This window comes from Arachis hypogaea, chromosome 14, assembly GCF_003086295.3.
Source record: "Arachis hypogaea cultivar Tifrunner chromosome 14, arahy.Tifrunner.gnm2.J5K5, whole genome shotgun sequence".
Taxonomy (NCBI): Eukaryota; Viridiplantae; Streptophyta; class Magnoliopsida; order Fabales; family Fabaceae; genus Arachis; species Arachis hypogaea.
Window position 1 is genome coordinate 105,875,779 of NC_092049.1, and position 13,694 is coordinate 105,889,472.

The 13,694-nt window shown below is 28.4% G+C and overlaps 1 protein-coding gene across 1 annotated transcript; it reads right to left on the reverse strand.

Moving 5' to 3' along the window:
- Positions 1–402: 402 nt before the first annotated feature.
- LOC112743635 (E3 ubiquitin-protein ligase AIRP2) lies at positions 403–4,347 on the reverse strand. Its single transcript, XM_025792919.3, has 5 exons — positions 3,732–4,347; positions 2,886–3,036; positions 2,664–2,730; positions 2,213–2,447; positions 403–792 (listed from the first exon to the last, which is right to left on the reverse strand). Exons 1-5 carry the CDS (start codon positions 3,848–3,850, stop codon positions 582–584), a joined length of 783 nt encoding a protein of 260 aa, XP_025648704.1. The 5' UTR covers positions 3,851–4,347; the 3' UTR covers positions 403–581.
- Between the last annotated feature and the right edge of the window lie 9,347 nt (positions 4,348–13,694).

The window sequence follows — 13,694 nt, forward strand, 5'->3', positions numbered from 1 at the left end:
CACTAATGTAACTACTAATATAACCGCTTATATAACAACCCTATCTAACTTAATAACGAAAAATAATGACTACCATTACAACAAACAAAAGACAAAAATATAAAAACAACATATTAATTAATTTGTACTTATTATATCGTATATTCAATAATTTATTGAAAAAAGAATATTAATATAATGAATAAAAAAATTAAAAAAAATATTATTTAGAGACAATTGGACTCCTGATCATTTCTGAACCTGACCCGTCAATGTTAAAAAACATCCATAGAAACCCGCATTGTGTCACGAAAGTAGAGAACAGAAACCAAAGTGAACCATTTTTATCTTGAGGGATCGCGTTATCATTCTAAGAAATAAACAGAGACTAGATTGGTAGTTCACTCAACCAAAAAATGAAAATGGTATAAGAATTTAATTTAATTCCAATGAAATTAAATTAAAACATATAAGAATTGAACTCTGGTTACAATGTATCATGTATTATTTACAAGTCTAGCAAATTTCCTAGACAAACTGAGAATCATATACAAATCTGAGAATTAGAGCGAGTTTGAATGAATCAGGCTAATGTATCAATATCACCAGCGATGATGGTATGAAACCGATATAGGGGGGTCTGGCACAATGATGGGCAATCTTTGTATGTACATAAATAATCTCTTCAAATTCTCTTTGGTGATTGAAGCCAAATCATCAATTTCACTCTTGTTTATGTAGATCCAAAGATCACCAGACTTTACTCCTTCAAGACTTTCTCTACAGAAAGGGCAAGATTGAGATCTTCCCCACCTGAAATCAACACCAAAAGATACAAGTAGAGGATCCGTCAAAAATAGATACCCATAAATGCAATAGCATTCTGCAGACGGTAAGGAGACAATAACCAAAGTTATCTTATTTAACTTAAGATTCTTAACTTCATGCATGTAACATCCATAATTACACATTTATACATCTAATATTACTCAATTATTTTAACGTAATTAAGAAAGGCAAAATAATATTCTTTGGACTTATTTTCTATTTTCTCCCAAACATTTTTGTTGTGAAAATTTTGATAAATGTTCTTTGTACTTAGTTCAACTCGTACACTAAGTCAACTCACTCTTTATTGGATGGGGTGTGGAATTCGTTGATTTAGGTCCCGCCGTCCCACACCCCATCTAATAGTTCCCAAGAGCGAATCAGATTGATGTATAAAAAAATAAATGGGCGTATATGTAACATAACTCAATTTTTACCCATGAGAAGCTAAGAGAGAAAAAATTATAAAAACTACTTATTTTACTTATACCAACTAGAAAGAACGATCTTTTGCACAAATATAATTTCACAAGAGTACAAATACAACAACTGTGAAGGCCAGATCACACAGTTATATCAATCAAATGATGTGAATGTCATACTGTCATGTTATGAACCATTTTATGTTTAGAAAACAAAAGTTTATATCTCTTTCAATAGTTCTTGTTTTCTTGTCTCTCTGGCTCCATCTAGTAGCTCTTCTCTACACATGTTCATATCCTCTAAGACAAGATTCTATTGGCTCTTTCACAATCTCACTCCATTCAAAGTACACCAACTCATTTATAGGTCCCAACGCAAATGAACAATGAGTTGGTGTACATCGAATGGAATAAGCACCGTCTTACTTGGTGCTCTAGAAGCATCCAAGAATTTCTTGGTCATACCCTAACCTTCTCTCTAATGATTTTCTTAATCTTATCATGTCTAGTGGTCTTCATTCATCTAATCAAATTTCACAAAAACAATTATGTGACAGTGGCATAGTTAATAATCTTTGGATTAGTGGGTTACAAAATCCACTATCACCATGTTATTCTTGCAAAAATCCTGGCAAAATTATTCCAGCTTTGAAGCATTGTTCTTTTGAAAATTCAGCATCGGCCTAACGCCTCTGCAGATTTATAAATGATCAAAATATCAAATATTGTTTCTTCAGGAACGAATTGATTATAGATGGGAATGCTATGGAATCAATAATCTAGGTCAAACAATTATTGTTAATGTTGGATATAGAAACAATAACAGATTCTTTGTTAATGTTTCACTTCTGTTCTAGGCCAAAATACCGAAATCTTATAGCGTGTGCCATCAATCATATCTTTTAATTTCAGTTCTTTTATGAGTTTGTTTAATTTCATTGTTATAACTTCATTACCATGTTATCATAAATGTTGACACTCACCAATCTTCATAGCATTTCATACACATCGAGTGATTGCAACTCGGCAACACAACCGTGCCGTTCATCTCCAGGCAAATGCCACATTCTTCTTCTCTCTCTATCTCGATTTCAGAGACCTTTCCCTTGCTTGTCATGTCTCTTGTCTTGTACTTAGTAGCACACAAATGTTTTTGTTTCCTGTCTTCAACATCACTGATTCCTCCGTTGAGTTGCAATAAAGAGGGAAACAACACACCTATAGTTTAAAGACTAAAAGATATCAGCAACTGCCTTTTATATACCATTGTTTCCAAATAAATGTTGCTTCAACTAAATCGATGAACTGGAAATTAATGAATGAGGACACAACTGTCTCCAAATTCATCGAATTTCCAATGTACCAAGTTAGTTAAAGCAACACCTTTTTTGAAACAGAAGATATACTTATACTTCAATATGATCATTCACTTACGGTAGAACTCCTTCAGGCTCGCTTTTCGTTCATAAATCGAAATGGTTGTCTTACCATCAGCACATGCCTGCAACAAACCCTGTAACGATTACTAGCTTGACAACAGAACAGTCACGATTCAGAGCTATCATATGATTGTAAATTGTAACTTCAAAAGGGTCTGCTTAAAAGAGGGTGCAATTTGCAAGTGTTGAAGATAGTGCAAAGGGGCAGTGAATAAACCTTGTATATAAGAATTCTAAGCAATCCCAGTGCTCCGGCAAGGTGACAATCGGTCCATTGAACCAGAAAAAGGAAAAATTGAGCAGCTGGGCTATATGATAACCTCATTTGGAAGCGAGAACCATCGCGCTCGCATGGATACCCAGAAGCTCTGTATCAAAGCATATTTCATACAAAAAATGGGTAAACTCAATATGGCCTAGTAGCTCTAAAATAAAATTGTACAATTTGATTTGCTTGCAATAAAGTGAACAATGAAGTGCATTCCAACATTGCAAAAAGCAACTACCCACTATACTAAACATATACAAAACATGGGATCGTTGTTGCCTTAACAGAAAAAAGAAATGAAATTGCCATAAACTAGGACACATGGGAAAGCAACAAAGAATTGAAGCTGAATTTCAATCTCCTTTACCAATCATGAAGTTCCCCAACTCAACTACAGAAATTCACTAGTGTTTTAATATGATCTTAATTCATAATCATATTGGAAAAAATCCTCTCTCTTTTTTCTTTGTAACCATCATTTCCAGAATGACACGGATAACTATCAAATTAGATAAAAAGAGAAAAATCCAAAATTACAGAGTTTAGAACGAAAACAACACAATACAAGGCTAAACCATTATAATACCCATAAATTAATTGATACCTTACTCCAAACACAAAAGGACACAGAAATTCAGCATGTTCCTAGAAAAGCCACACATCTACTAAAATGGGTGGAACCCAAAAATCACACAACCCATGAACCCAACAAATAAAGTTTCAAACTTTTCAGCTCAAATGAGAGAGAGAGAGAGAGAGAGAGAGAGAGAGAGAGAGAGAGAGAGAGTTACACACAGTGTATTGGCAAATTGGATGTCAGCTTCAAGAGCTTTAAGTGAATCCTTGAAAGACCTAGTGATATCTCCACCCCCTCCATCTTGCTCCTTCTTCCTTCTCTTGAAACTAAACCCCATTATTGTTCACAAAAACCAAAAACCATTAACAAATAAATAGAAACCCCACACCAAACCCTCCTTCCTTCCTAGTACTAAGTCCAATTAGCCCTATTCCTACGCACAGTAACTACCACGTTTGTAACTTCCAACACACAAACACCAACACCAACACCAACAACAACAAAAAATAAGAACAACAGTTCCCTCTTCCTAGCCCACCTCGTACCACCAGCTTCAAGAGAGAGAGAGAGTGGGGAGAGCAAAAAGGTTTGTGTGTGTGTGTGTTGGGGGAGTTTGCTGTGATCTCGCTTGAACTACACGTAACTCTCACTCTCTCTCTTCTATTTTTGTGCATATATGTAATAATATGTGATGGTGTGATGTGATGTGAAGTCATGTGTCATCAGTTTTTTGGCCCAAATTTACCAAAAGGACACCATACCCTTTAGGCCGAGATTCATGGGAGATTCTTCTTTTTTATTTTAAAAAAATAAAATTATTTTCTTCATTTATTCGGCGGACCAGATTCTATTTTTGCTCTCTAAGTAGATGAATTTTTCCCACTTTGTATACGTGGTTGTGTAGGCCTACTTTTTAGGGTGACTTGCTGACTTTAGAAACAATGATACAGGCTATTATGTGCACATCGATATGAATACAGGATACGAAATGATATAGAATACAATGATACACAAATTTTAAAATTTTATAAGATGTAAATATATATATATATAAAATATAAAATATTTTTTTAGATAAATTATAATAATATTTTGATAATTTTTTATATTAAAATATAAATTAATTTTTAAATTATTTTTAATTTTTTATTTTAATTATATAAAATATTTAAAATATTTTTTTATTTTAATAAATAATAATATATATTATTTTTAAATTTATTTCAAAAATATATATTAAGAATAAGATTAAATATGTTGACACATGATAGTATTTAGGTGTGTCTAAATGTATGCGGTAAAAAAATTTTTATTTTTTATTAAGATAAAATTGGTCACATTATGACAGTAATCATGTGTGTCAAACGAATGTCAATAAGTGTTGTGTCCAAAATGTGTTCGATATAAAAATAATTTTTCGATACATAAAACAAAAAAAAGGAAATAAGGAGTCTCCCTGTCTAATACCTAGAAGAGTATTGTTTAATAAAAAGAAAATACTCGTATCTGTGTTTTATATAGCTGATCGTGTTGCCATTAAAAACTTTTTTCGAAAGAAAAGAACAAAAACAGAGAAAAATTACTTTGATTCCAAGGCTCATTTTTTTTTAATTTCAAAAGCGTATGTGTGATATATTTTGATATAGATGTTGAGTGTGTTACACTGCGACGTGATGGTCCCTTTTTTAAATTAAGAGTAGAGAAATTGAAGGATTCAATTTTTTCGTTGCAAAAAAAAAAAAAATACAAATTAAATAGTCCAATTTATTTAGGCAAAAAAAATCCTCAAATTTTGAAGTATTATCGGTAGGTTTGATTTGGGCTTTTATTTATTTTTTTTTTTTTGGTTTCAAGAATAATAAAATTCGTAAATCCGATCCGATTTATGTTTTGAAAAAAATTGAAAATGTATAATTACAAATTGGACAGTTCGATTTGTATGTATATATACAACTTCTCTTTGCAAAATGTCATAATTCTCTTCTTCTTCTTCGTCCTTCATTTCCTCATATTTTCCTTCTTTTTTTTCTAAAAAATTGCAGTGAACTTTCTGAATGTAAGTAAGAAATAAAATGGATGATAAAATTATGATAAAAGTATATTATCATGATCAGATTTTATTACAAACATATGAATGAGTGAAATTTATATGTGAAAATCTATTTGATATTGTTATTCTTTTCACACTTTTGTTTGAAGAACTAAAATGTGTGATTTGTGAGAAAATAAATTCTTAAATATCAAAGATAGTGTCATGCATTTTGTACAAATATTCTATATTAGTATTTAGTGGGTTTGTTCAATTTCAAACTAAGTACGTAACTGATGAAATGAGCATGCAAGAGATGTTTTTAATATATATTGAAATTCGCTCACGAATATCTTTCATCGAGTTATATATTGAGTCCAAACAAACTGAAACCGACCAAAAATATCGAATGGAAAGATTACAATAATGATAGCAAGAAGTTTGAAAGCAACTATGAAATCGTTGATCTAAATAAAGACGAAAATCAAGCTGATAGCACTATGGATGCAGATGTCGCAGAGGTAGCAAATGTACTAACAAATCAGCATTCGTTTGAGGAGCCATCTTTCATGCGCACGTTAGATTTGGAGGCCATGTATGCGCCAGAATTTTTTGAATATATGAATGAAGGTATAGAATTTGGATATCTATTCTATTATATAAAAATCGGATTTCTGCACTTAATGATAGAGTTGACGTGGCATGCTTCTAAGAGTGTTTTCCAATTTATTTCTTTTAACTCATTAAATACAAGTTATTACGATAAACTAACTATATCAACTAATTGATTTGATTAGATATTTAAGTATCATACAATTTAATATTATGTATATCAATTAATTGAATATAATTGTTAGAGTATAATTAAGATCAATTAGCATTATTCAACATATCTGAATATTTATTATAGAATATTACGTCTTTATTATTTCGATTCTCTTATCACATTTAAATACCCTTCTATATTGTATCATTTTACACAACTTGAATACTCACAAATCTTTTTCCTATTTCTCCTTCTCCCCTTTCTAACATGGTATAAGAGCCATGGTATCCTCATTGAAGAGGATTAAGTTGATTTTTTTCTGGTGAAATCACCGTACTTTTCATAATTTTCTTCCATGCCATTTTTTTTCACTTTTGTCAATGTCTTGATGCTTTTCTTATCTCACCGATTAGCTTATCTACTACTTATTTATTCTCATGGAGAAACCATTTATTTTTCGTCACCTTATGATAGTCTGTCATCTCTTTACACTTTGTCACTTTTCAACAATTTTTCAACAGTTCATCATCTTTTTAACAGTTTTTAAATAGTTAGCCACTTTTACGACAGTTCCGTGTACGTTCTCTTTAAAAAAATATTTTTTTAACGTTTCCATTCTACAAATGATAGGAAAGGAGGAGAGGGGGGAGATGGGAACAAACTAATAAAATAACCAAGCAAGATAAATATTAAGAACATCAAATAAAACTAAGAACACAAAAGCATCGACAACATTCACATGTATAAAGAGAATTAAGAGACTTCACAGACTTCACAAATAATTATGTTTTAATTATGTTGTAAAATATAAATTGGAGCTATTTAAAATTAGTTTTTTTTTATCATTAATATTAACTTAAATTATAATAAGGTAAAAAATAAAAATAGTATATAATAATTTAATTTAATTATTTATACTACCAAAATTATTCTTTATTATATCTCATTTATTTTTATTCAATAGTGATATTTAATTGTCTATTTTAAATGAAAATTTGAATTGATTGAATTGATTTTTTTTTTCAATTACTAATATAATTATTGTCATATTTACTTTGCTCAGTAATATTTTTTAATTTATTTAATATGATTAATCATCTCTTTCTTATTTTATACTAATTTAACTAATTAAAGTTAATAAATTTTAGTTATTTTAATTTTTATAATTTTTTATTCTAATAACGTATTTTAATTAACGCATTAATACAATTTTAATATTTGTGTGTGTGTACAATTAGATTATAAATTTATATTCAATTTATTTGATTATTTAATTAGAATTAATTATATTAAAAATTAGATTAAGATTATGGTAGACTAATTATATTGTTATTAATTAATTATATTAAAAAATTAAAATTATGATAGATTATTATTATTTTATTATTTTTATTTTTGATATTAATTCAGATATTTAGTTTCTTTTTATTATTATTTTTTATTTTTTTATTCTATGTGTTTATTCCCATAAATCTTGCTAAATTAAATAAGATATTGTATATCTTTTTTTTATTCTTCTTTTATATACACATAAAATTTATTAAATTATTTTTCTTCCATCTAATCATTTTTTCTCTTTTATTTATATTTATTTTCTTCAATATTTTATTGGTTTTTATTTTTCTAAATTTTACTTTAATTTGTGTATTTGTTCTTATTATACCTAACTTTTTTATATATGTATAATATACATTTTTATATATATTATAAAAATATGATTTGATTCCATTAACTTGCCAATTTTTTTGAAAAATTTAAAGCTAAAGCACAAAAATATATTTATAGATATTTTACTTTTTTTAACTAAAAAATGTAATACTTTTTACCATATTTTTTGAAATCCTAACTTAAATATGAATATTGATTTTTGAAATAGAATAAATATATTTTAAATTTTTTGAATCTAAAAATAATATTCTATCAATGTTAGAATTATTTAGTTGGATAAGTAATAGTGAATATAGAATTATTTAAGATGGATAGAATTAAGTAATCTTTTTATTGAAAATACGAATTTAAAAATATTATATTCAATTCTCAATAGTTAACCCCTCATTGAACCATTGTATGTTAAAAAAAATTTTGAAGAAATAAAATAATTTTAGATATATAATTTTTTGTCAAAATTTAATTAATTCAATATATTTATTGTTGTTGATTAAAAAGTAAATTGAAATGATAATTTAATATTTCTATACTCTTAAAATATTATTTATTTATTTTTTTAGCATTCTTTATCCTCCAATGATCACATTAATATAATTTAATTCAATAAAATTATTTATCATCATTTGATTGCATAAAAATTCTATTTTATCTGAAAATTTTAAGAGAGCTTGACTCTTGTGATTCTTTGATCTTTGTCAACCAAAACCTTCTGTATCCCTGATAGGGCTGAATCACAACTCTACTGTGGGAAAAGAGCTACGGATGCGAGTTTGATGTGTTGGAGACCAAAAATTCTGAAGTCATTATTTATATTTAAGTGTGACACTCATTAAACCCAAAAATTCAAATAAAGTAGTATCTATGGTTTTAATCTCATTTATCCAAATCAAAAGTAATAACCACTTATTTAATTCAACTTATGACAATAAATAAGATCACCGTTATATAAGTCATTTAATGTGAAATTACTTAATTTGCGATTATAATTAATATATGTATTACCCTTAAATATATTAAGAAATAATAATTTCCTAACAATATTCCACTTGGGCTATACATATATAATTTTTTGAGGTAATCACATCTTATAAATTTTATGCGTGCATCTGAATGTTATTTCCCTGATTATTACTTTAATAATCTGGTATGTCTCATATATTCGTTATGAAATTACCACAACTTTTATTACATTAGTGTCGCAACGAAACCACGATGATCGCCATAATAAAATATTCAACCACATGGATCAAATTTGGAGAGAAAATTCAGAAATTACATGAAAAAATGATTTCATGCATGCCTAGCTATTTTCAATTGGTCCAACTTGAATAAAATTTTTATTTTATTCGGTGACAGACTTAGATGAGACTGCAACAGCAATGCCCGGGCTCATAGCGACAACGACTAAGTGATGAGTCTGTGGAAGAAGAGAAGAACTTAACAGACTCACAATGAGAGAGAGAGAGAGAGAGAGAGAGAGAGAGAGAGAGAGAGAGAGAGAGAGAGAGAGAGAGAGAGGAATTTACCTAGAGAAAAGAGACTCGGCAGGAGAAAGGTGGCGACGGGTTCAACAGCGACGATAACGGGATAAACAGCGATGGCGACATGAGCTGTGAAGGGGTAGGCAGCGACAAGCTCAGTAACGACGATGATGGAGCTATGAGGTTTTTTGTGAAGAAGCTGACAAGAAGAAGACTCTGAGTGAGAATGACTGGGTTTCTCTTGCATGGATATAGAGTATGGATTGAAGTTGTGAATCACTGAATTTGTGATGTGAGGCAAATCCTAATTCCTAAAAAAGTGTTTATATGTATATATCTGGAGCAGGTACACCATAAACCCAACTATGTCCTTCCTGAGCAAAATCTGCCCCGACTCGGGTCAATTTATTACCCTCTTCAACCGGGTATAGACGGGTCGAGTACCCACGTATTCGGGTACTCTTGGCAAGCCTAACTACATATTGATACTCCATTTATTAAGGGTTTACCACTAGCCAATAGATTGTTACACACACAAGGCGAGATTCTAACTCCTAATAGTTGTTTAAGCAGACAAGTGAGATGATCACTCAACAAACTCAAATTGATTAAGACAAATATTAATTATTTTTAATATTTTAATATTAAAAATTCTGAGTGTTTGATTTTAATTATAACTTTGTAAAATATTTATAATAATAATTACTATATATATTTTATTTAATTTTTTAATAAAATTTTTTATATAATTTTATGCAGGGATAGATCCAGAAATGTTATCATGGGGGCTAATAACATATATAATATTAAAATATTATGCAAAAAATTATATAATGTAAGATGTATTATAAAAATATACTGATAGAGAATATATTTTAAAGTACAAAAAATATGTGTGTACTTTTTACTAACGAAGTGGTCGATTCTCTGTATTATAAAATTCATCGATAATAGAATCTGTGTCAAATTTTTTAGCAGTTTTCTTTTCAATATAAATAAACGACAATTAGCAAAAAATTCATCTTTTATTTTATTTTTGAGTTATTTTTCACAATATTTATAGCTGAAAGAAATCTCTTAGTTGTATTAGCAGTTGAAACAAAGAAAATTAATACCAAATGAATCAAGAAGGACGGTCACAAGAAAAAAAGAATTCACTTTATGGGATTTAAAAAATTTTATTTAAGTAAAAAGTATTAGTAATAATATATTTTTTAAATTTTCTTAATATTATTACTTACTTTTTAGATATTAGAAATCATTAATATTTAGGTTGGATTTGACTTTTATTTATACTAGATTAAATACTAAATAAATTTTTTAAAAAATTAAATTATACTTAATAACTTATTACTATTAACTTTTTTTTAAAAGGGTTGGGGAGTTTGAGATCTCCACTCACTTCTGATATGTCTGTCACTAATTTTATGTATTATAGCATACACTAGTTTATTTGTATAATAGATTAATACTGTAGATTTAGTTAAATTTAGAGTAATTATTTGATTGGTATAAAAAGGAATAAAATTTTGTCATTATTATATTATAAATCGATTAATAACATATGTGATCCGTAGAATATAATTTATTAATTAGCATTTGTTTACTTATTTATTTAGTTGAATATAGGATAATTACCATTTAGATAATTTTATAGTTAAATTATGGGTAATTACTTGAATAGGAATAAATATATGTTATATTTATATTAATTTATTAAATATTTATTTATAATGTATAATTATAATTGAATTTATCTAAATTCATAAATATTTATTTATAATGTATAATTTATAGATAGATTTTAATTTTAATTTTTTATTTAAATATTTATTTCATGGTGTTGTAGCAGAGCTTTCTATTGTAACGGATAGTTAATTTATCGTGAGAATGGAATTCAATTTCAAGAAAGCTATCATTATAATGATGAAAGATTATACCATCCGTAGAAGTGTAGACTACCAAGTGTATGAGTTGGAATCGATGACATCTTATATCAAGTGTAGACAGTACGATACAGGCTGTGATTGGTTTATCAGAATTAGCATAATCTGCAAAAAAATACTGTTAAAAAATAAAGATGTATAATGATAGTCACACTTGTACTAAAATTACCATTTTTTATGACCATTCGAAACTAGATTTTAACACAATTATGGAAGCAATAAAATCACTAAGGTCGACCTCTCTATAAATACTGAATAATTAAATTTTTTATTAATTAATTTATAGGACAATTTACGTAAATAAAATGTTTGGATTCCAATTTTACGCAAATACAATTTTTGAAATACGAATACGCAAATGCATTTTTTTTATATTTCTATAGACTACTGGTAGCAGCGGTTTACAAAAGAACATAATCTGCTATAGGTAGTCGCGGATTACGTGGTTATGGTGCAACATAGAAACCGCTATAGGAAACAACACATCGATTTCTGTTGATGGAGAATATGCATAAACCGCTACTGACAGCACCGGTTTATGTGTTTAGGGACGTGCGTGTAAATCGCTGGAATGATATAATAAGGACAGAGAATCTGGCTAAGTGATACAATACAACCCTCTCTAAATAAGGGATGATCCTGTCATGCATGGATATATTTTGTTGCCGCCTCACACGGTAGATATGTAAGAAATTATATTATTATATGATGTCTCATATGTGTGATGTGTCTTATTTTATTGGTTTAATAAATATTTAATTAAAATAATAAAATAAAAGAAGTTACATGATTATTTTGAAATGTAACCAACTTGATGGAAGTTAGTTTTTATGAAAACAAATTAGAATTCAGTCCTCTTTTCCTACCTATGAAGTCTTTCTTCTTCACTCACCATCAATAACCAAATTGAAAAAAGAATTAAGAAGGCAAAGGAATAAACAAAATGAATTCTTCCTAATACCATCATCATCATGGATCAAGGTTAGTAACTATTCTTATTTTATTTGTGACAATCATGAATTTCAAGATCCTTATATTATTATTGTGATTAGTTTTATAACATTCACTAAAACTATATAAATTAACATATGGTATCAGAGATTTAGGTTGTTAAATTTGTGATTGTCCATGAAAATATAATTCTACTTCAAAATTGATATAGCATGAAATATAAGAGCTTGTAATTATATTTTCAGTTAATGAAGTTTCGTGCATGATTGTTTAATATATATATATATATATATATATATATGATTATAATGGATAATGCTTGTATGTATAAGTGATCAAGACATTGCTATTATGCTGTCATATTATGTTTTGTATATATATTGAAATTGGTTTCCTCCTATTCATAAGACTAACGCTCTAACTAACTGAGCTATGGGACCTTATTATGAAATTAGTTTCCATAGTTACGCACTGCGTTATTATGTTTGCTTATCTATGAATAGCAATTTTTTTTAAATCCAAAGTAATGAGAAAACTCTTTCAATTTCTTTAATTTTCTACCCATTTATGTAGTAAAGTACTCAAATTTTAGCCAAAAGTGAACAGTATTTTTTATTTTTGTAACAATAAAAAAAAAAATTTATACTGAAATTTTAAAGTTTGTTAACCACCAAAGTGGTCAAATCTAAAAATTTTAGTTAATATCATATTTATTATTTTTTATCAATTACGACATATAAAAAAAGAGAAATGCTAGGAGGCCAGCAATTTTTCTGTTTTATAACCATCAATTGGCCATCAATAGTATTTTTAATGGTGTGAGATTACATCCAATGGTAGGAGATCACTCACTTTTCTTTTGATGGTTAAGTGCTGGCCACAAAACACAAAAGTTGCTGGCCCCCTAGACTTTCTCATAAAAAAATGCTAAATGATAATTACAAAAAAGCTCATTATAAAGCTTGGAAAAAGTCAAACAGACTTAATCTTATGTTCATGCGGATGAGCATAGCAAACAGTATCAAGTCAGCTCTTTCCAAGTCTGATAATGCTAAAGAATTTATGAAACTTGTGGAAGAGCACTTCCAAACTGCTGATAAGTCTCTTGCTGGGACGTTAATGGGTACTTTGACCACCATAAAATTTGATAGTTCTCGTACTATGCATGAGCATGTCATTGAAATGACAAATATTGCAGCAAGACTTAAGTAATTGGAAATGAAAGTGGATAAAAATTTTCTTGTGCAGTTTATTTTAAATTCATTACCGTCTGAGTATGGTCCTTTCCAAATAAACTATAATCTATAAAAGATAAATATAATGTGCATGAGTTGCATAGT